The 25,138-nt window shown below is 36.7% G+C and overlaps 1 protein-coding gene across 1 annotated transcript; it reads right to left on the bottom strand.

Annotated features, from left to right (window-relative positions):
- Nucleotides 1-1,939: 1,939 nt before the first annotated feature.
- Nucleotides 1,940-23,812, bottom strand: LOC109060959 (transmembrane protein 132D-like). Its single transcript, XM_042778894.1, has 10 exons — nucleotides 23,669-23,812; nucleotides 22,975-23,081; nucleotides 19,095-19,968; nucleotides 14,236-14,382; nucleotides 11,259-11,433; nucleotides 8,680-8,823; nucleotides 6,220-6,425; nucleotides 5,244-5,514; nucleotides 4,846-5,037; nucleotides 1,940-3,589 (listed from the first exon to the last, which is right to left on the bottom strand). The coding sequence occupies exons 2-10, from the start codon at nucleotides 23,015-23,017 to the stop codon at nucleotides 2,165-2,167; spliced, it is 3,477 nt and encodes a 1,158-aa protein (XP_042634828.1). The 5' UTR covers nucleotides 23,018-23,081; nucleotides 23,669-23,812; the 3' UTR covers nucleotides 1,940-2,164.
- Between the last annotated feature and the right edge of the window lie 1,326 nt (nucleotides 23,813-25,138).

The following is a 25,138-nucleotide window of genomic DNA, read 5'->3' as shown; positions in this document are numbered from 1 at the left end:
TATATATATAAATCTAAAAATATATATATATATATATATATATATATATAAATGGCAGACACTAAGATTCCATCAGCACAGCAGTATGTATATACATATATACACATTTTGGAGATGAAATCCTCCCTGAAAATCTACACATCACATCAGATTATCTGGGCTAGTCCAACCTATTTCTCAACATGCAACTAGGAGAACACAATTTCAAGATTTCAAGCAGTAACTCAAATAGAGCTGTTTTTTGAGGCAAAGGGCGATGGCAGTCATTGCAAAGCTAGGGTTGGTGGCATCATAATAAAACAGAGCAGTTTGTTTGCTGCAGAGATTTCTTTCTTTTCACTCCAAGCCGTCACTGATGAGCTGAACCAGAGCGCGGGTCAAAGACTAGATAAAGGCCTCTGAACCAGGAAACAATCAGGAGGCATGAGGAACATTATAAGAAGCTGTACTGCTGCAGTGATAAAATGGATGAATACGCATATTAATAATAAAAGGAACCAGAGTCACTTTGCATCAGTGTTAACATAAATAAAGGATGTGATAAGATGGGCACAAAACAATGTCATTAAGGACCACTACAACAATAGAAATGTACACAATCAGACTCTTTATTTGATAAATTCATAACCAGAAAACCAACAGTTAATACTGAAATCTGGGGCTCTGATTTGCATTGTAGTTACAGTTCATTAGAAGAAATGTAATTTATTATTTAATATTAATTTTAATATTAAATAAGCTTAAAGTGCCCGTATTATGCTATTTGAAAGGTTCATAATTTGGCTTTGGGATTCCACAACAACAGGTTTGCATGCACGCAAGGTCAAAAAACACTTTCATTTTCTTATTATATGCATTTAAATGTAGCACTCAAACAATCTGATTGGTCCGATGACTCAGTCTGTTGTATTTGTACTACTATGAACTCAATTCAATGGCACACATATATGCAAAAGAATTGTATTGCAAAAGAAAATAGTTTTGCAAAAGAAAATAAAAAAATTGAGAAAAAAAAATGTGCTTTTTGCAACAAAAATAAAGAATTGCGAAAGGTATAATTAAGTATTGCTTGAAAAAAGAAGCTTTGCAAACCAAAATAAATAATTGCAACACATAAATGAAACAGAGCAAAAGCAATGATTTTGAAACACATTTTCCATGGCTATAGCTACTAATTTCTTTGCAATGCTGCTTTTATTTAGCGTTTCAGTGAGCTTGCGATACCGTTTTTTCTCTTTGATGGAAATGAACCATTTTACGATACAGTTGAGGGAAAGCCTGTGTTTCGCAAAGCTTCATTTCACAATCACTAATATCCACACAAACAAGGTACAGCGTTTAAAGGGGGTTCAAGTTTTCGTGGGACATCCACGCAGAACGTAGGCGGGCATTATGCAAATGTGGTAACTTATGACGTGAACTTCACGGAAATGGGATTCAAATTTTAAACGTCTCATTGAAGCGATTCAGAGTTGCCAGTGACTCTTTCTTTTGAGAGACAATGACTTTATTAATGATGCACTTTCAGCTTTACAACTTTGCAGACAGTTTACAGTCACATACAACTACACTGCATTACACACCGCATGAAAGGTCATTTTCAAAAATCCATAACGGGCACTTTAATATAATACTTCATAATATAATAACTTCATATTTGTATTAATCAATATATTTTATACAATTTTTATACAATTTTTAGACATTTAATTTAAATATTTCATTAAATTACATGTACAGTATTTGTCTGTTTAAAAACACAAGAAGGGGTTCATTATAAAACAATATACAAGCTTCCTAAATATATTATCAGCGATTTTATATATATATTTATAAAATATTTGTTGTGCTCTGTTTCTACTCATTTTAATAATAATAATATTACAAATATACAAAAGCAGGAAAAGTAAAAACATTCAAAAAGGTTGCAGAAATATTTGCATCAAAATTTAAAGAAACTTTTCAGACAGGCATGCACATAAATGAGAAATAAATTTTTGTGTTAAATTGTTCATAAAAAAAACATTACTATACAAACTGTCAAATTCAGTTCAATGCAACAATTTATATAAGAATGGATTCATGGAAAATTTACACAAAAATTCCTGCTCTTATTTCATGAATGAGGCCAATAGAGCTGTTGTATAAACAACTATTTCCTGCATCACACTTTTGACCCTGGTGTAGCCACAGGCCATGGACCTTCTGGAAGAAACCCTTGGGAATCTTTGTTAATAATTCCCGGTGTCTGACCAAATACTTCTACTGGGCTACAAAAATGTACATGATTGACACTTTCCGTTTTACCGTTTAACCCACCCTGGCCAATACTGGCAGCTTGACAACCTCCAACTGGTTGGCTGGCCCAGCTGAAGTTCTGGCCATTCTTGAGAGCAGCCAGATGTTTGATGTCCAGAGTAGCGAAGGTTGTAAACTGTACTTGATTCCTTTTGCTTGTGGGAGAATGTAGAGGTTCACTGCGAACGGGCCTTGCCAGCAGGGTGGCTGATCTGACAGCCATCAGAGGCAATGAAGCCATTGGATCCCACCTTGGAGGAAGCGTGTTGGTTCTTCGCCCCAGAGTGGCAGTTCTCTCCTCACCTGCAATGGCTGGGATTTCCCTCGGCTGGATTGTCTCCGGGCCTCTGCTATTTTGCATCTGAACGGCTCTCGGGATATTCACAGCTGCCTGCATCTCCTGTTTGGAGGTAGTTGCAATCGGCACAGCTCTGTTTTGCTCTGCAGCTGTGCCTATACGTACCCAGTGATGCTTGTGCTCGGATTGACCCTGGCACTGAACCGGAGACTTCTTGCTGCGTGATCTTGCACTGTTGGTAGCACAGTGAAGCAAGATGGCGATAACAGCCAAGCAAGAGAGTCCTACCAATGCATAGATGCAGACCTCTATGTCTGTGAACACACCAAACATCTGTATCAGATCGTTCTCTACTAGAGGTGGTTCTCGCTTGGGTTCTTCCGGTGGAAATGGGAAGTTGGAGTTCTCAAGCAAGTTTCCATATCCATTCTTTATTGGACTTCTGGGACCTACAGTAACAAGTGCTCTGTCTGCGACAGGCTTGGTAATGAGGGTTTTATCCATAGTGTTTATTGACTTAATTGTGGATATGCCATCTCCTATTGCTTCTTGAAAGTTGGATTTGGTTGACGCTTTGATTGCATTTGTGGAGCTCTCTTGGATAATGGTGTGCTGAAGTTTGTTCAGAGGGGATGTAAGGATCAATTTGTCTCCATCCTCACCATCACTGGCCTGGTCACTTTCTTTTTTGCCAGTCCCTGCAAGCTGTTCATCCGGCGGGAATTTCACCTTCACCATGCCTCCACCCACAGCCAGCTTGCTCTTGCGTTTAGATTTCTGACAGGCCTCACAGATAGCTAGCTCCGCTCTGAGCAGTAAGCCCTGTCCCTCGGCTTCAGCAACCACAACAAAGACGGACCCTGGGATCTTCCGCACAGATGCTACCCTTGGGTCCAGTGAAGAAAAGGTGAGGGAATAACCACTGGGATCGTACAGATCAAGAGGAGTCTGGGAGCCATCACTGAACTTTAGCCAGAAGCCAACCACTGCCTCCTGTAGTATAAAGTAATAAATATTAACTTAAACACTATGTACCACTATAACAGGCTCATCCTAGTTTGAAGCATCAAAGCTGGTCAACTTGGAAATAATCTTAGTGATATGGCCATGTTAATTTCATATTAAGTAGCTCTTTAGCAGGAAGTAGTATGTCAGGTGTGTCTAACCCTATTCTTGGAAGGCCACTGTCCTGCAGAGTTTAGCTCCAACCCCAATTAAAGGCAAATTGAGGCAAGTTGAAGATAAACTCTGCAGGATAGTGGCCCTCCAGAACTGAGTTTGGACACCCTTGTAGCATGTGATAGGCTTAAAAAAACATTCATTGAGCTTCATGTATCCAAATGGATCAATATTGATATGTTTGTGTTCAAAACTCCATTTGCACAGTGTGAAGAGTTTGTACTGTAACAAGCTGTGGGACAATAACCCAGAGCTGTTGGCTAATACAGTATAAGCAAACGGCACAACAGGCCGTCCTATATTCTGGGGTGAAATGCATTATGCATTGCCTTAGGAGCTCCGCTTGCAAAGCCCATCAAGATACGAATGAGGCCTCTCGCTGAGTACTAATAGATTGATATTGATTGGATCATGTTATGCCACTCAGACCTGGCACTGAAACAGGCAGTTATAAGAAGAAATTTAGAGCATAGTTGTACTCGTTGTAAAACTCTTGTTCCTTACGCCTAATGATCAGTGCTTCTCGTAGATAGTGATTAATGGTACCAGACACTGAAGATTCTTTTAAACTTGAATGGATGATGCATTTATTTAGAAGCTAATATAAATGTCAATTTAATGTTAATGCAATGTTAATTTAGTACCGTTTTAGTAATTTAAAAATAATAATGCAACAAAAATAAAAAATTATTAAAAGTATTTATTAAAGACTGAAAGAGTTCATGCAGGACAGAGTATTGTGTTGTTGAACTGTTTCCAATTTCACACAGTATTTCAAAAACAGTACTCATAGTGCAAAATGCAATGCACAGGTAATAATGCATGAATTTATAGATTGCTTTGCACTGTACTATATGCCAGTTCAATGTTCAATGATATGGAGAAAAAAACTACAATATACTGACATTTAAAGCCACTTGTTCTATTCAAATTTTTATGTGTCAACCACAATTAACGTCATGTCTTTGAATTATTATTTGGGAGACTTTTCTCTTATATATGCAATATTTTGTGGTAGGATTAATTAGCTTATAATTTGATTAATTAGACTGACATGCTACGTGAATTACCTGCTTGGGGTAGTGTATGATCTCCTGTGTAGTTGTCTTGGCAACGATGGCCCTGTTACTTCCTGGGTTGAGCTGCAGGTTCAGGGAAAGTCCAGAGACCAGCTGCACACCCAGCTCTGTAATACTGACTTTATCATCCAGAACCCGGATCATCCTCTCAGCCAGAACCGAGTTAGACAACGGAGACATCACCTGATCAACAGAAACCAAAACACAACAGAAACCAGCATGGCTTCCAATAAAAAACAAGCAAACAAAAAATACAAGCAATCCATCTATGTGCTGTCTGTATTGTCACTCATATTAAATAAACCCACACTAAACTTTGTTGTCTTAATGAATAATGAGAATTGTGCAAAGCTGGCAGCTGCGGGCGACTCTGTCATGATTAGCATTACCTGCACAGTGGTGACTCCCACAGCCTTGCCTGTCAGCACGGATCCTGCCTGCAGGCGAGCGATGCTCGTATCCCCAACTCTCAGAAAATAGCGCACCAGCCGCGTCACATCTACCTGCCAATCAGAGCCAAGGAAGTATGCAGGAGATGGGCTGCTTGGATCTGGCGATTCTGCGGTGAAGACTGTAAGCACTCGAATCAAACTGTGCTGATACTGCAGCATGCAGCCTCGGCCCTTCCTCTCATCCTCTTCCTCTGTGTCCCAGCTCACTCTGAGAAACATGCAGAGAGAAGATGAACAATTTTTTTCCTCACTCTCCTGTTCTCAATATATGATTTTTCTGCTATCTGCTATTTGACAATGCTCAGCAATCTCTCATCTCTACCTTATAACGAAAGTCTCTGCAATGTCATAAAAAAGTGCCAGGATATCTCTGCGGAATGCATTCTCTATTCTAACAAGAATTCTTTGGAGCAGTTTTAAAGTGGAAAAAGTCTGTATGAGGTGGAAAATCAAATATAGAAGTTCTGAGCTAGGAACCAAAATTAAAAATAAAATGAGAAAAGATTCACAGTAGAATACAAGATTCAAATTTCAAGAACAATTCACATTATAATGTATGCATTAAAACATTAAGAACCCCCCCCAAAAAAGTTAATGTTAATAAGTATATATATATATATATATATATATATAAAAAGTTAATGTTTTTATTTTTTTTTTTTTTATTTATTTATTTATTTTTTATTGTTAAATAAAATGTTAGTAATTTAAATTATTTTTTATATTTGTTAATATTTTTTAAATTTGACAAAATTTGTTTATGTATAAAGGTGTATTAATTTGTAAAAGCAGGTTTCTAAGCTTTGTCACTATTTAGATAAATGTATGTAAAAGTGCAAAATAATGAAGCCCAATGGAAACCATATGAAGCTTGTTGTGGCAGTGTGTCATTGGAAATATGCTTGTCCCTTACCTTTTGTTTCCTGTGACAGGAACTCTCCAGGCTTTGATCTGACTGAGCTCTGGATCCGATATCTCCATATGCAAGGGCAGTTGAGGCATCCATACGCTCACCTCCAGCTGTGTGCTCAGGTAGCTGTAGGTGAAGTTCACCATCATCCTCACTCTTCCACATGTCTCCTTGCCGTTAACATACACAGAATCACACCTTTCAGACACCTGTGTGTGAAAAGATCCATTGTATTAAAAACAGAGGGGGGGGGGGGGGGTGTGTTGTTTAACATTTGTAGAAATGTTTTTAATTTAAAGACATTTGTATTAGTCAGATCATAATATTTATAAAAAAGGGGTTTCTTACGTTAGGGAGCTTTATTTTTTTATGTTTCAATATTGGCTACATACTGTATCATCAGTGTATCATCTAGCCACATTGGTTCACCTACAACTGCTACATCAGTTAAACCATTGCGTCGCAAAATGATTCACTGTTGTCTCAAGCACTCAACTCTAACCTATCTAATCATTTGATATCAGATGGACTTCAGCAACGTTCGCGAATCATTTACTTCAGATGGGACGTGCAATGACCGGGTTTGCATGATGTTTTTATAAGAAAACTTTAAGATAAACACTTATTCAGCAGGGGCAGGGATGCAAGACCAGAGAGGGGGAAATCCCCCCCAAAACCAACTGGGCAAATATTCAGCCCCCTGGTGAAAGGGTACTAAGCTTACAGTAGTTGTTTCACTACAGTAACATTGGTTTACAAGTCAGTGTTTCTTCAGTCAACTTATTTGAGGAAAGGGGTTTCTTATTGCTTGGGCTCGATTGCAATGCACAAAATATTGGCTAGATCTTATCATCAGTGCAATGTTAGCTCAATTGGTTCATCTAAAATCTCAACCAAAATCCCACAGTGTCTCTCTACAACTTTCAGCTAATAAGCTGTCTCATCACATCCAATCTCCGTTACCTCTATTTTTGGTAACTTTGCAATTGAGAACTCGCATGGGTCTATATATTACTTTGGATCTCTTTTATTGGTGGGCATGTCTGTTTGGGAATAAACATTTTATTTAGTAAGTGGTACTTTGATTGTATTGGGATCAATTTTTGTAATTAAACAAGAAAGTGGTATTTAATAAAACCAACTGGGCTTATATTCAGCCCCAGTGTGGCTACAGAAATCTTTACAATTTAATGTCTGTACATTATTCTGTCTCATTAGGAAAATCTATGGGCACAGTTGCATCACTGTTTCATTCACCCCCAGTACTTCGAAGACTAATTCATAAACCACAGATCTGGTCTGACTCTGAACTATGTGCCATAAAAATCTTTTCAAGACAAAAAAATGAATAAAAAAAGAGAGAGACTTGTGCACTTTCTCTATTTTCAAAGTAATGTAATTTATTCATGTGGTGAGTTAAGGTCTGCATGTGTAAGAAGGACACATGACAGCGCATGGGTTTGTGTGCAGTAGTTCAGTCATTCCTTGTTTGTTATTTACTACTGAATAAGTTAGTGAGTCCCTCCATTTATGTTTTAAGGCTTAACCTGGAAAATACGAGCTCGGGGGGCACTGGAGAAAGACTGGAGATCTTTATATCCTCAGATACTTACAGTAAAAGTGTGAAAGGGACAGTGTTTTATGTGGAAAAACTCCAGAGGATGATCCAGCAATAATAAAAAGAGCTCAAATTCTTTATAATAAGCATGCAAAAAAGAAGACTGTTATCAAGGGCACACAATTCAAATAATAAAATTATATAACTGTGCATATTTTAGATAGCAAAATAACCAGGCTTATCCATTTTTAAAAGTAAAGGAAAATCATTTCTATATCTTTCATTATTGAAGTCAAAGGTCCATTCAAACTCAGTCACACAAGGTTCACGAGAATACATTAAATATGGGTTCCCTCACAAAAAAGATAAACATGGGTTTGTGCTGTGAATTATTTCCTGCTGAGAGAATTAAATACCGAAAAAGGGATATTTAGTTAAATTATCCTATTCAGCTTATGTCATGTTGATAATTTTGCATATTATATGGCCTATGCAGTTTATTTTAATATGAATAAATTAGTTCGATTATAAGCACATTTTTTATTACATTTAGTACTGTGTCTGATATAAGATTTTGCTCCTGAGGCAAATCCAGTTGACCCAGAGGACAATCCGGCAATAACAAAGGGATAAAGCACTTCATAATACACAGGGAAAAAAAGACAGGTGTGCTTCAAGTAAAAAACACAAGTTCAATGTCTGTCTCCCTCCTCTGTTTTTCTCTTTTTAGGTGAGGAACTAGGAAGTGGTGGTTCTCTAAACTGAATTCCCTGACCCCTCTCTCCAGTGCTCTTCAGGTCTGATAGACAAGTCATTCAGAAGCAGAGTAAGGCTGCTAACAGGAAGCAGACAGAGTGTGAGATTGCTAAAGCTGTCAAAAGTGGCCTGACTTTGACATGCATTACCTTCAGGACATCCTGGTCTGAAGACCTGCAGTGAGATGAGTTAGTGATGTCTGTGATGGAGCCATCAGCCTCAACTCCCAAAACTTTCACAGGCACAGAAACCTTCTTACCAGTCAGCACGGCCGTGTTGAGAAGCTCCGTATCCTGGAAAAGCACAATGAACAACATTCATTTAGCACTAAATTTGACATGCCCAGACAAAAGGATAAAAGTTTCAAATTTAAATGTATTCTACATGTTGCATATTCTGCTGAATTTTACCAAGATGATGTGATCTAGCTGGCTAACATATATGTGACCCTGGACCACAAAACCAGTCATAAGTTGGCATAAGTTTTATGCCAAAAATCATTAGGATATTAAGTAAAGATCACGTTCCATTAAGATATTTTGTAAATTTCCTACCGTAAATATAAATTAAATTATATTATCATTAGTAATATGCATTACTAGAACTTCATTTAGACAACATTAAAGGTGATTTTCTTAATATTTTGATTTTTTTGCACCCTCAGATTCCAGATTTTCAAATAGTTGTATCTTGGCCAAATATTGTTCTATCCTAATCAACCATACATCAATGGAAACCTTAATTATTTAGATTTCAGATGATGTATAAATCTCAATTTTAAAGAATTTACCCTTATGACTGGTTTTGTGGTCCAGGGTCACATATGAGGATGTTTTTTTTTTTCTTTTTTTTTTCTGAATTTGCAAAAATATGACTCAAAGCATCTATAAGAATCTGATGAAAACTACATAAAAAACAGTAATGTTTAACATCATATGCAAGTGTTTTTCAACAAAAGTGTTTATGAATTTATGGAGTTATATATATATATTAAATAATAATAATCGTTACAAAAAAAATTAAGAAAACAGTGTAATGTAAATATTTGTAGCAATTTGTAACATAAAAATAAAACCCTTTTTTTTGTTGGGGCCAAACTAATTTTGGCAGGGTAGAAAAGTCAGAACTACTGGCCCAACTAGACAAAAACAATCCTATTTGGGTCCTGAATAGAACAGCCAAAAACTTCCATCTGAATGCGTATGGCTGTAGTGGTGGCGCTTTAAAGGACATTAATTTAAAGAGACTGTTCTGAGAGTTTTACTGTGCAAACAAACAGCACACTAATTAAAATATCCACGCTAAAAATATCAAACAAAACAAATTAAACTAGTCTATCACACTTATACATCTCACAGTGTCCCATCCCTGATTAGCACAGAGTTATGTACATATGGAAGAAATATGACGCACAGTGTCCCATCCCTGATTAGCACAGAGTTATGTACATATGGATGAAATATGACGCACTGTAAACAAAACAGGCTAACGCTAAGAACAAGCGTTCTCATCATCTAATAAGCTCCTATGAAGTATCTCAGTTTGGTGGTGAGTAAAAGCTAAAACAGGTCAAAAATGTCATGGCAACAATCGTGGATCAGACTTGCTCTGTCTGAGTTTAATACCCTAATGATTATCTTACATTGTGCCACTGTGATGACGAACACACTAGGATTATTAGGTTTGAGTGTTGATTTAACTTCTAGACCCAACAGATGTCCACGAGAATCCTCCAAATGCAATACAACAGATGCTGACTGTGATTTGAAAAGTTACCGGCAAAATCCCACACTCTTATACCTGTGTTATTTCAGAGACAGGGTCACGCTGTGAAACAGACCGTTCCAGTAAACAAATCTGGCAGCTAGCTTTATAATGGATGCTTGATATCAATGAATTGTCACAATCTCTTTTTGTTTTATTTGTCTTGAACATTTACATGATAAAAAGCTATATTATTTACTATTATATTTTAATGGCTGCTGGTGAACTTGTTATAAAGGGATGCATGTATATGGCTTTGGGAATTATGTGTGTGTTCTCATAAAATGAATGTCAGTGAATGTCAGGGTTAATTCTGTGGTAGTTGGTAGGGGATGGGAGGAAGAGATCAAAGGGCAAAAGAAGTGACATTGTGCCTCTGGACAGTTAACTCATAAAAACACACAGACAGAACAAAGACACATAAATCATGTATAAAGGCTGTCATTGTAGCTTTATAGTAAAAGGACTTTTCTCAAAGCATGACAAATACTTGTCACACCAATGTGATTTCATTTTGAAGTGTCCACGCTTCACAGACGTCCTTACAAAACATGACCTCACAAAACCTTACAAAAGTTAAAGCGATAGTTCATTCAAAAAATAAAAATCTGTCATTTATTACCTTCATGTCATTCAAAATTATGCTTTGTTCTAAACAAAAGTAAGAATTTAAAAATTTTTACTCAGATCTTTCCAAGAAATTATGGTTTTATTAAATATTTTACACAGATCTTTCCAAGAAATTATGGTTTATATATATATATATATATATAAATACATACACACACACACACTGTATATACACTCTTCTGTTTTTTCTATATATAATAGGACATAAATATTTTTTAACTGTCCCTGAGGGAATTTGCTTTTTTGGGGGGTTGAACTTTTGTATAAAAATAATAGTTCCAGATGATCATAGTACAAAGTATGTTAGTCAAAAGTAAAAACAAACATTCCTAACCGTGATCAGTGGTGCTATTCCCACATAGTCTCTCTGAATGGTGTAAATCCTCATGGTTCCTTCATCCCGGATCATGTTTCCAGGCAGCTCCAGTCGCCACGTGATCATCTGGCTCTCTAACTGATCACTCTGCTCCTCCATCTCAAAGTCCAGCTGTAAGACTTCCAGCAGACCTCTGTAAATACAACATCAGGACACAGTCACATACCAATCTTTGCAACAAGTGACTTAAATTCATTTTCTGGGTCAACAGAGACATGCAGTGTAAAAGAGGACAGTGTGAAATCTTAAAGAGATAGTTCTCCCAAAATTAATTCTGTCATTAATTACTCTCCCTCATGTCATTCAAAACCCGTAAAACCTTTGTTCATCTTCAGAACACATATTAAGATATTTCTGATGAAATCCGAGAGCTCTCTGACTCTCCATAGACAGCAAGGTAACTACCACGTTCAAGGCACAGAAATGTAGTACGAACATTGTTAAAATGGTCCATGTGACATCAGTGGATCAATTGTAACTTTACAAAGCTACGAGAATACTTTTTGTGCGCAAAGAAAACAAAAATAACGACTTTATTCAACAATTATTTTCCCCCAAGTTACCATCTACCGTCATTATCGAGAGTAACACAACCCATGCGCATGATGCTGCTGACGTAGAACACACATGTGCTGCACCTTGTTTATGAGCAGAGAAAAGCACACGCATGTTTTGCGTAACTCGATAATGGCGGTAGGTGGTAACTCAGGGGAGAAGAATTGTTGAATAAAGATGTTATTTTTGTTGTTGTTTTTTTTGTGCTCAAAAAGTATTTTCATAGCTTCATAAAATTACGGTTGAACCACTGATGTCACATGGACCATTTTGTTTATATTCTTAGTACCTTTCTGGGCCTTGAACGTGGTAGTTACCTTGCTGCCTATGGAGGGTCAAAAAGCTCTCAGATCTCATTAAAAATATCCTAATTTGTGTTCTGAAGATGAACGAAGGTCTTACGGGTTTGGAACGACATGAGAGTGAGTAATTAATGACAGAATTTTCATTTTGGGGTGAACTAACCCTTTAATAATGAAAGCACAATCAGCCATCAGGAGAGATGGAGCTTCTAATCCACTTCAGTAGCATTAAAACACTCAGCATTCATTGCAGGAACATGGTTCAGCTAACACCACGTCTTTCAGCCAGAATTTGCTTTGATAAAGTGCTTTTATATAACTAAGAGAAAGGCTAAAATCCAACTTTTAAACAACTTTTTACGATTCACGCATTTCTATATGGTATGCTGAAGCTCTCACGTAAAAAGGAAGCTTTGAAAGCATCAGAAAAGTAAGTGCCTGTGCATAAAATCTTTCCCAGAGTGGACAGATCCTTAGAGATTTGATTCAAAACTCTGCAAATCTTTATACTATATTGTCTTAAATGATGCAATATCACACTGATTTTTGCTTTCAAGACCATTGTTAAGGGATAAGGGGTGAGAGGTCAAAGTCAAGGTCCCAGCACAGCATTTACTTTTCTGTTTGGCTCTTCACTGGTTAATGTGGAGATCTCTGCTCTAATCTTGTGGAATGTGCTGGTCTTTAAGCTGGTCTAACACACTGATGCACTGAGGATGATTAAAGTTAAGTGGGTCGTCGCTGTAAAACATGGAAAGAAGGGCACCGAAAGAAGTAGTCAGGAGATACTGTACCGCTTGCTTAATGGGAGCTGGTGACAGCCCCTATTGTTGAGCTATTATAGTTTTCACAATTTTAAGAGCATTTGATTGTAAAAAAACTGATATATATGTAAGTCACAGATGAGTCATCAAAATTTTTACTTCATTACTATTTAAAAGTTTGGGCTCAGTAAGACTTTTTGTAAATTAATTTTATTCAGCAAGGATTCATTAAATTGATCAAAAGAGACAGTAAAGCCTATTCTTTGAAATTTCTATTCATCATAGAATTTATCGACCTCAAAATTTGAACAGTACATCTGCTTTTTTAAATTATTTTGCCTTATACAACTACACTAGATGACTTCAAAGTTAAAATACATGGACCAAAAGCCACAAAACTCCTATTTAAATTGAAAAGTAATAATCCAATGAAATAATTAATCAATATTAAAAAAAAGTTATCATTAATGTACAGCATGTTACAAGCTAATAGAATTATATATGCTACTGTATTATAGTACAGTAAATGATGCATGCTATACTCTGCAATAATATTGCCAACCCATTGCCGTGGACACTGAACAAGAGCCGATGAGACCAAGAGAAATATGACACCCAGATGGAGACTCTTATTAACAAGATGCTCACAGTATTCAAGATGCATTTGAATTGGATCCAAAAACACTCACATCTCTTTATATGAAAACCAAGCCTATCGCTCCCCAGCTTAGATGCACATAGGTATTATGAACTCAGAGCTCATTCTTCTTAATAACAATGGAAGAATTGTACGTTTTCTGTGGTTACTAGCAGAGGTGATGGAAAGATTTCACATTTTTATGACGTTATTTTCAGTCGCTTTCCACAAGAATACCTAACATTATGGAACTGATTTGTGCCATTAATCATGAAATCGCAAAGTGGCGAGTTTTTCTCTGAAGCTACTGTCTGTGCTTAATAAGTGTCTGTACAGGGTAAATGCAGTTAACCTTATGCGAAAATTTTGGTTCTTTTCTCTGTAATTTGTGTCTGTGCTTAATAAGTGTCTGTACAGGGAACAGGTTGTCTGAACATCTGTTAGTACCTGAACAATGAGGGGGAGAAGAAATTAGAAGGATGTTTTTCTCTGTTAAAAAATAATTTTGCAATCTGTCACATAATTCTCATGGTTTCAGAGGAAACAGACCACAGCTGGTGATGTGCAAGGGCAGAAAAAAGCTTTTTAGCAATGAAATGCCTTTGAAATGTGAAATACGGAGAGTCTCCGGTTCAGTGGTTTCTAAGAACAACAAGGGTGATGCAGCGAGGGCTTGCCTTTTGCTAGTAAATGTGGTTTTCTTCTGGCAGGTCACAGAGATGGTTTGGGTGTCACTTCCTCTGCCAGGTTCCAGAGTGATGTCCCACAGGTGCACGTCACTGGGTCTGGCTGTGCTGAACGACATGCCTTTTCTTGATGTGGCTCTATGAGAAGGAACACACAAACACACAGATGACATCAGTGGAAAGGTCTCTGCTTCAGGACTGACTGCCTGAAGCATATTGGACAAAAAAAAAACAAAAGCTGGCTTAGATGGTCAGCTGGAATATTACTGGCTGCTGCTAGTAGGATTTACACAAGTATAGTTAATATACACTACCATTCAAATATAAAGTCAGTAAGAAGTCTCTTATGCTTAACAAGGCTGCGTTTATTTAATCAAAAATACCGTATAAACAGTAATATCGTTAAATATTCTGACAATTAAAAAAACTGTTTTCTATGTTACTATATTTTAAAAATGTAATTTATTCCTGTAAAATAAAAGAATTTTCAGCAGCCATTACTTCAGTCTTCAGTGTTACATGATCCTTTAGAAATCATTCTAACATGCTGATTTGGTGCTCGAGAAATATTTTTTCATTCTCATTATTACCAATGTTCAAAACAGTTGTCCTTTTTAATATTTCTGAGGAAATCAAGAATAATTTAATGAAAAAAGTTCAAATAGCATTTAAATAAGAACAAATTTATTTGAAAGGCAAATATTTTGTAACATTTTAAATGCTTTTACTAAATGTCACTTGATGAATTTAATGCATAATTGCTGAACAAATTTAATTTCTAAAAAAATGAAATAAAATCTTATCAAAATGTTTGAACTTAAGGACAAAAGAAATCAATTTGCCAAAATATTCCAGTTTAGCATTGCCTCTGGGCAATACTGAAAGGAAACACAGACACACACTTGCACAGTAAACAGCCATGTATGATACAATGAACATGTCCAGCACTGACTGAATGTTTGCTAGAGGGCATGTGTGTTAAAGACGCTGACCTGCACATCGAAATGTTGAGGCGGAAAACATTCACCTGTCCTCTGATGGACAGAAAGTTAACAAACACATCCCAAGCCCATCTGCGCTGACATCCCTTTCCATTCAACTTGACTCATGGGCCACATTTATATAAAAAATAAATAAATAAACAAACATGTACAAACTGGTTAATGGCAGTAGAAGGGAGATATAATTGACAGCTTTTAAATCCTGTTCGTAGGACCTGCTAACCATGGGTTGAGGTCAGTCGGCATGGCTCTCAATTCCCCGTTTCACTTCCCAGTTTTAAATCTTGGCTCAATCTCTATTGCAGAAAGAGTGACTGGACATTTAACAATGCTGTATTTATCAAGGGGGCAGAGCGAGTATACCGCTACGGAGAATTTAATCTCTCTGTCTCCTCCAACACAACCACATGTCCACCATTCAGTTTAAAGACAGAGCCAAATGCTTCTATTCTCCTCTTTTTTTTTTTCTTCTCCTGCATTTCTCGGCTTTGTCCACCAGCCAGACAGTTCGTCGGTCCCTCCTCTCCACTGATGGGACTTAGAGACTATGGTGTCTTGCCACGTGAGAATCTCACAGACATGTGCTGGAGTCAGGCGTCTTGGGAACCGCGGCCAGAGAGGAAACAGGTCACAGTGGGAGAAGCAGAATGAGCGTGGCTGACAGCATTGTGACACACTGCATTATCTTTCCTCGACCCCTCATCCATCTTTTTTTTTTCCCCGTGTTATGCCACACACTGCAATTCTGCCTCAAAAACAACTGATTTTCATGCAGCGGATCTCATTAGCAGATGTGCACAATGAGACCACAATTAAATGACACATGCAGATGTGCATTTTAATGATTCTTTCCCAGTATGTATAATGCAATAAACACACGTAATGGGCTTTTATCTGGTATTGAGAAGAAATACATGATATCACGGCTGATATCAGTTCACATCGCATGTAGATCTCTGGGATAGCATCTGTCTATCAAACCCTGGGACTCAAGGGAGAGGGATCAGAGTCTGTCTTGACCCATTTTGTATCGTCATCATCTTCAAGTGCAGACGTGCAATTTTTAGAGACAGATGACGCCCTCAGTTGGATAATCCAAACATTTTAAATTCCAGGGAAATGAAGAGAAACAATGAAAGCATGAGAGGAAAATAAGAGAGAGAGAAAAAGAGAATTGCAATACAGAGAAAGAGACAGAGAGGCTGTGAATGTGTTCTGTTTTGGTCTGCCAGGGGAAGAAACACTGTATGCATGAGTTGCAAAAGAATTCAGTCAAATCTATAATGAGGATCTTGATGGAATGAATATCTGACACAAAATCAAAGACAAATGAATATTGATGTGGGGCTGCCTGCAGGATGAACTATAAAAAATAGAATAAAAAAAGAATTCTTAACATTAAAAAGTAGTATTATATATGAAATATTAATGTTAATATTAACAGATTAATAGTTATATGAATGAAACTAAACATTGCTATCTACTGTACATACATGATCTGTTGACCAGTAGAATTGAATCACTTAATATTATTAATTAATAAGAAATATTATAATAAAGCATGATATAATGCGTAACATTTCATATTTTGTCCAAATATATCAATTAAACTAAATATTTTATACATACTATTTTGATTAAATGTACATTAATACTCTGTAAAGCAGCAGAATAGACCATTATACTTTTCATATATTTATTAAATAATAAATATAATCTAATATATATTATCAAATATAAAGTAGAAAAAATATGTCAAATTAACTTTAATGAGCAGAGAACAAAAAAGAAAAAGAACCATTTCACAGTAACCATAATTAAGTTATGTTATATAATAATAATTATCTAATGCTTAGATCAATAGTTTGTCTATTTAAATATATAAAAGAAACATTTCTAGCTATATGGAGTTTTATTAATCTGTTAAACAGAACTTAAACAAATTATCAATTTATTACATTTATTTAGTAACACAACATATACAAATATCTACCATATACTGTACTTATGTTTTTCTGTGTGGCGGTGTATAATAAATGTAAACAAGTTATTTTACAAATTAATTGGGTTTTTTTTAGTGATGCATTAGAAAACATGTTGGTCGTGTTGCACTGCACAAGGTACTTCATAATTTGTGAGGTCTAATGGGCGTCTGAGATTGTCTATATAGTCCAGGCAGCCTCCAGTTGAAATAACATTCTGGGTAAAAGAGAGCAGATCTCTGAAGGGTTAAAGACTTCACTAATTTTCAATCAGTGTGTGGATTATCTATCATAACCTCAGGGGTCTGGACTCAATCTTGGAGAGAGTAGTGAAGTGGGGCAGAGATTATTCCCTGGATAAACTCAATCTCTTTGGGATACCAGCCTTCACCACACTTTACTGCGAACACTGAAAGCGAATGTCCATTTGAGCCAGGGCTGAGGGCAAAGTAAACCCTATCAGAGCCAAGTGGAGGGCCGCATGGATATTGGGGGCTCAGGTGGTATTATGGAGCTTAGTTGCCGGTCATATGTATATCTCAGATCACAAGCAGGGTTCCTTAACTTCCGAAAAGAATCAGAACAAATCAAAATTTCAAATCAGTCCAACCATAATGTCCAAAGAGAGTCAAAACACTTTTGGGAATAGGCAAAATCTAGAAAAAAAAAAAAATAATAATTATCCACACACCAAATACCAACTAAATTAAACTAATCTGGAATTTTGACTATTGGATTACAATATGGGTCAGAATAATGTCCATACCCCCACACCCCTTCCTCCCCAGTTTCACTTGCTTTCAAAACAAACACAAACAAACTTCTAAGAAAAAGAACAGCTTTGCCAATACAGGAAAGAACAATACCTTTGGTCCAAAACATGCCTATAAATCCAATTTCACTCATTTATGTGTTCTTACTCCATTGCTGTGGGTTGTGACTTGATTGCACTGTGTGTTTTTGTATGATAGAGCTTTCGCTGTAATATGTTCAATTCTGCCCAAAGGACTCAAGTAGTTATTAGGTATTTGTTTTCTTGCTCCATTAAGTTGATGCATTATTTATGGGGAGAGAAGCCGCACAAACAATGCAATGTTAAGAAATGAATGCTGCCAAATAATTTCTCCATTATTTTGCCATTTATGGAAGAGTGCCTTTGAAACTCCTCCAGTTGGAAAAGTGAATTGAGCCGGCACAAGGTTATTACATTTTGGTAATCTGTACACTGAGTGGGACCGTTACGTTCTCTCGGCTATGAAGTGGCATGACTGTAGAGTTGCATACTTGTTAAATTTGCACTAAGCTTCTGTGGCGTTTTACACATCTGTTGGCTCCATGCCACATTTCTATTCCAAATGAGATGCTGTTATCTCAATCCCCAATGTACCTCCTCTTCATCTTATTTTAGCCTGACCCAAAGTCTCTTCCAGGAAAACAGTTGACATTCATCGTGCCATCTGAAAAAAACCATATAATCCTGAACAGAGTAAATCCAATTTCTCAGCACTGCATTATGTGCACAGATTTTTTGCTGACTTCCAGATAGCAGCATGTGAAATAATTATAGCCTGAAAGCCAGGTTAGATCTACCAGACGCTTGTTTATGCCATATTTTGTAGCGATCTTATTTACTTTAAAATGCATCCACTCTCATTAAAGGGATAGTTCAACCGAAAATGAAAATATTGTTTTGGAGCCAACTGACTTCTACTGTATAGTCAAAATCAGTTTTTCTAAATATTTTCTTTTGTGCTCAGAAGAAAGAAAGTCATACAGGATTGGAATGACATGAAGGCGAGTAAATCATTTTTGGGTAACTATCGCTTTAAGCAAAACTGGCAGATAAGAAAGTATGATCTCAACCTACCTGAGTATGAAACGTTCAACTGGTGATGTACTTGATAGGAACACGTAGAAAGTGGCGGTGTCTGTGGTCTTCAGCGGTTTCGAGGATGTCTGGATGATGACGGCTCCTCCCATGCGTAATCGCATAAACATGGGGTTTCCAGGAGGTGATCGCAGGAGGTTTACAGTCCCAATCCTCTTCATAGAGGTTCCATAGATCTGCCGTCCCAGTTCACCATGCTGTGGACCCCTTCTTATCTTGCTCTCTTGCGGCACACACTGACCACTGGGACTGGGTCTGATCTGGTAGTAAAGTTCAGCAACATTTCCTCTTTGATCATTTCTCTGCTCCCAGCTCGACCTGCTACCTCCAGGGTTGAACCACGCTGACTCAGGCTTCAGGTGCACCAAGCAGAAACCACCAACTGCAGAGATGGCGCAGCTGTCCCTGACCTCCCTGGATTCCCAGAAGGCATATGCCGTAACACAGAGGTACCCTCCTTCGTTCTGCCCTGGGATGTTTTGCATCAGCCCCTCGCCCATATCATCCCTATTACCAGTTGCATAAAACAACACATATATTGCAGGTGTAGAAGATCTTACTTGACGGACCAGTATAAACGGTCGGATCCTGGGGCCAGTGTGGATCATATGCAGTGGTATAGACTGCTCCAAAGACATGGGACCATAGCTGACATTGATAGCCGGCTGGCCATTGAGTCCAGTGAGGATGAAAGGTTGCCTTTGTGCTCGCAGGCTGGAGTTGTCCATTACGTCCTGACTGGTGTCTCTGAGCAGGAGGTAGTCTGCATTGATGATTTGATGGTTCACACTTGGAAGAACAGCGAGAGGGGACAGGGATCTTGGGTCATCTGACAACTCCACAACCTTCAATCCTTGAGGACACAATGAATCAAATTAGATAAGTATAACAGAGTATACATATGAGATATTATAAAGTATTAATGTTATTTTCCAGTAAATGTTGTACACATCACATATCCCTACTGACCCCCTATAGTGCATTTTCAATTTCAATTTTCAGCTGGTTTTGTTTCAGGAAACAAATTTGACTTCAAGTTCATTTTGTGTTCAACCTGCCTATGTTGGCATGCACCTATTTTAGATGAACTTGAATAAAAATAAAAAAAACACTTTAATTGTATACATCTTTTTTAGGCAAAACATACATATAGGATATTATAAAAGCACATCTATTTTGCTATCCTAAGTATGCATGATTAAATGGTTAGTTGCATTTTAATATTTGCATTTTATTCTTGTCTTCAACTCCAATGCATTTTTTAATCACTGTCCACTAGTTGTAAATGACTGTTCAATAGGAATCTGTACTAATAAAACCTTTCATTCAAAAACACTGCAAAGGCAAGGTTACTTTCACAGAACATTATGCTTGGTAAATATGATATCAAAAAAAAATGTTTTTTATGTTCTAGATAGCTATACCTCAGTGCTCTTGCTATTGCTACATTGCAGAGTAGTATTTTGGAGAAGTCATTTGCTAGATGGTGTTCCTTCCTCATTCAAAGTCAGAGTAAAAAAAAAATAATAATAATAATGATTGGTCTAAACCTGTCAGCAAAAACCCATCATTCTGTTGCCGTTTGAGCCTCTCCCTAATGTGCTAGTCTATAATCTTTTCAGAAAACATTTAGATGTCAAGCCCGCAAAATCTTTTTGCTACTTCAACAGCACAAAACAACATTTCCCTCTTGGTGCTGGATGATTTGGAATAAAGCTACGCAGGGGGAGGCAAAAATAGTCACCAACACTCTGATCAGGTCTACTGTGTGTCCGGACAAGCAGCTTGTCAGATCACTCATCTGGGAGAGATGCTTTCACCTTTAACTTCCGACAGGCTGCAAGGGCTACATTGCCTTCTGATTGCTAAAGTGCAGCATTGAAAAGCTGAAGGTTGATCTTGACATGCTGTGCGTTTTTGAAAGAGTTTGTCAAATGCTAGTCCATGTGTCATACTGATACGTGAATGTGTTTGCTATTCCAAAAAGTACATCCTTTATGTGAGGCAACAACAGCTTGAGAAGAACTTGATTATATTTGTTTATATTTAAATATAGATTTTACTGAAATAATGCACCTATTGTGTTTGCATTATATAGGGTATCCAATTATACTAGAGGCCAGGTTCTAAGAATGAATGGTTAGAATTTTAATTGATCTGATTTACACTCTCCATTTTCTAAGCAGAGTTGAGTCAAACCCATCTGACACAGGACAGATCATAGTCAAAGAGACACGATTTTGTTGTTTTAAACTTTTTCTAAAAGACAGAATATCCTGCATACTATATTAATAAAAATATGTAATATAATAAACTATAAAATATTTTATATACATGCCAAAACGTGCAAATTAAAATGTTCTGTGATAAAAATGACTAAGGGCTGACAAAGAGGTAACCAGAGAAGAGTAATTAAATTTTCGCACTTGTTAGTTTCTAAATAAAAGCTTTTGTAGGTTTTTTTTTAGCTTACAATGTGGTTTTATTGGCTGCATTTGTTCTTGCACACCTGATATATGTACCTGGAAGAGTTTCTCAGTTTTATCCAGACACTGTAAGCAGAGTATAAAAGCTCTCATGGCCAACTCCCAGGACAACACTTAAAGATGGTCAACTTCCAATTTAAAAAAAAGAGCGTGTGTAAATAAGTTTAAGGTAGTGAGCAGAGTCCACAATGGGACATTTTAAACATTATAAACCTGCATACTGTAGTTCTTAGAGAAGATGATTGGGAAGAAATAAAATTCTATTATACAGAACATTGTATGAATTGTATAATTTTTTTTTCCCTCACTTCTGTCCGTTTTTAAATCTATCTTCATTTATGTTTTAGGTATTCTATAGCAAATCTAACTGACATACAGTAAGAGTCCAGTCATAAAGGAAATACTTTTAAACTATTTTTTTATGTTTGAGCTTTAATTTCCAGTCTGTTACACATGTTATCTCTGTCTATCAAGCTATAGGGCACTAATCAATGTGATGATTTGTCCTACTGGCATCCTATTGACATATTGAGAAAAACAATAGAAGTCAAATAAACAATGTATTTGCATATCAGACTAGGAATCTCATGTGTGAAAGTGATGTCTCAAAGTAGGTTAATGGCTGAGCCAGAGGGGGAAAATGGACTACTGTCTGTGCAGTGTCTAAGAACATTAGGCCAAACATGAATGAGTTTGCACAGATCAAACTAGCACTCAGCCTCTGCACTGATGACAGGCCTATTTGTTAAATTCTCTAATTTCTAAATTGCTGCTTTTGACATTACTAAAAACTCCACAGCACGTCATTATTCAGTGTGAATCAAGACCATTTGAGAAAAATCCTCTCCTCTCAGTTTCACTATTAAAAATCATAGCAAATTATCTGTGATAAAGTTTTAATTCCACTATCAAATAATCCACTTAAAGTAATACCTAAGCAGCTATTTGCATTCTGCAGTTAATTATATAAGCAAATTCAAATTAAATCTATAATTACTTTTTATGCAAAGCAATATTAATAGCCATATGAATCCAAAGAAACATTTATATTAATGATGCTGGCCTAAGTGCACTTACAAAACGTTACTTCCAATAAAGTTCACAACTCAGGTTACAATTTAAATATGGAAATAACTGATATGTATGCAACCATTTTCACAGGTCTTTCATCTCATACACTCATACTGTAGATTCTGAAATAATTCATGATAAATGAGAAGACATGGCTAATTGTGGCCAAACAACAGCAGTGAAGTCCATCTCTACCCGAATAGTCTGAAGCAAGATATTATATTAAATTATACAGAATTTATTAGAAATTATATAGAAATGTCCAACAGCAGGTAATGACGGATATGAGAGGAATGTCTTACCTTCTGCACAGGATAGGCACAACGCTACAACCATCAGCAACATTGTGCTCGTTTGTACAAACAAGTCCAAAACGGAGCGTAAATAACTTTATTTCTCTAATGCATTCCTAGAAAAATAACAGCAAAAAGTAGAAAAAAATAATAATAACGTGAGCTTCAAAAAATTATTTCCAAGATAGAAAGTGAACGTGGTGCCCTCACATATGACATTAAAAGTAAAAACAGTTGTTGTAATGGTAGACAGCAAGCACAAACTCGATCACTTATAAAAATAAAAATTCAAGTAAAATTTAAAACTAAGCGCTGTCCCGATTCAGGTGCTGCTGTTTCTGGACCTCACGTTCATCTGAGTCTGAACGATTAGATGTCAGAAGCATAATCCTCAGCAAATGAAATGCATGCGCTTATGTTGTCATGAAGCCTCTCAATCTCGTCTGTCATGCTCTTCTGTCATATGGACAGACAACCAGCAATATCAGTGATATTAACTTAAAAGTTTACACTTAAACGAGCGAGAGACGATTTAATTTCAAACAAATAACAATCTTTGCAGTAGCCTACTTAATGGTAGCAAGCACGTGCAAGAAAATGTAAAAACTGTCAATTGCTGCATGGTAATAATAGGGTTGCGTAACTGTAAGTGTAAAATCTGGGGTATAAGACAAAAAAAAAAAAAAGTATTTTATAACTTGACCTTTGTATCCGTATAGTTCTTCAACTATAGTTGAAGTTGTATTAGCTATATAGCTTCCCAACACTTCAGTGGCTTCAGATGAGTGCTGCGGTGTAGCGCGCAAGCGTCCCCTGTTGACGGACAAACTTTCGTAACCAAAAACAAATTTGTCTGGAAGTACACTGAAGCTGCACACAGAAAACCTGGACATAAAAAAAATAACCCCAAACCACATATTTTGACAGGCTAGCGTGACATTAAAAAAAAGTTCTAGTTTACTCTGAGTTGTTCATCAAAATAAAGGATGTGTTGCTCTTTTGCAAATTGTGGCGAGGCAAGTTCATACTTTTTACTCCAGTATAAATTAATTTATGGACACTGTGGACACATACCTTATTTCAAAACATTTCCATTGTTTTGCCCTGAGTAAAATTTACAGTTAACACTCGTTTGCAGTGACAGGGCATTTTACACACTATGATGGTAAGTTGCAACAATGAGGGATTTTGTAGGCCACACAAAATATTTCGATGTCATCAATAACATGACAGAGAATACATGAGCACCATTTTATAGATAGAACTTAAGACTTAAGGAAATTTTTGACCCAAAACTAGTTAATCAATTTTGAACATTTAAAATAGGCGAAGGCCTGTAATTTTTTTTATCTATTTTTTTTTTAGCAACAACTATACACATAATTTATGAGAGTTTTGAACTAGGTTTTTGAATCCAGCATACATAACCACTGCTGTGAGTAGTCACTGATATCTAGCCCTTGAGACAACTTATCAATGGCAACTATTTCTCATATAGCTTTAGTCACATCGTGAAATATCTTTGGTAGAAGTCAATGCATCATTATGACATGTTAGGTTATATATTCCCCAAGAGATATACTTTAGCTTTTCACTTTATATTCAGAGTCAGTGTGAATTACTAAACTCTCTGTGATTTCTGACTAAAGCAGATCTCACTAAAGGGAGCGTCATCAATCTCCTGTCAGTCAGCACACACAGTATGACCTGTACCTTTGCTGCTTTGTTGTGCTTGATGGCATCTTTTGCCAGTACGAAGCAGGATTTTATGTCCTGCTACTCTTTGATAAGTGCCACAAATTCCTCTGCAAGGACACACACAGTACCAACCATTAATTGAAAGAATAAATCAAAAATCCACTCATGCCGAAAGTTGTGTAAGAACAGGGTGGATGTAAAAGTTAGTGCCCTCATGCAAAGGTAAAAACTTATGCAAAGGATATAATGAATTTCGCTTGTGAATCTCAAGATGCAGCTATGCATTTCATCTTAATCAAATCAGCTGCTAGCAGATCCCTCCAGTTGCAATGCCTTTGCTGGAAACAAACACGAATTTTGAAAATGAATTTTCCCCCATGGCCCAGTTTACATACCATTATCATTTCAGTCCCATCTGCTCAGATGTCCAGATGTTAGCAGTGTGACAGGCTATGGCCATGAACTCTAATCCTCA

This window comes from Cyprinus carpio, chromosome A21 (assembly GCF_018340385.1).
Source record: "Cyprinus carpio isolate SPL01 chromosome A21, ASM1834038v1, whole genome shotgun sequence".
NCBI classification, from domain to species: Eukaryota; Metazoa; Chordata; class Actinopteri; order Cypriniformes; family Cyprinidae; genus Cyprinus; species Cyprinus carpio.
This window is presented reverse-complemented; position numbering and strand designations above follow the sequence as displayed.

Bases quoted from the DNA above. Each gene is read 5' to 3' on its own strand.
- LOC109060959 (XM_042778894.1), bottom strand. From the start codon at position 23,017: ATGTTGCTGATGGTTGTAGCGTTGTGCCTATCCTGTGCAGAAG. The intron at 6,426-8,679 runs GTAATGCATGTC...TTTCACACACAG, and splicing joins CAGACCAGGATGTCCTGAAG to GTGTCTGAAAGGTGTGATTC. The intron at 5,515-6,219 runs GTAAGGGACAAG...CATGTTTCTCAG, and splicing joins CCTGTCACAGGAAACAAAAG to AGTGAGCTGGGACACAGAGG.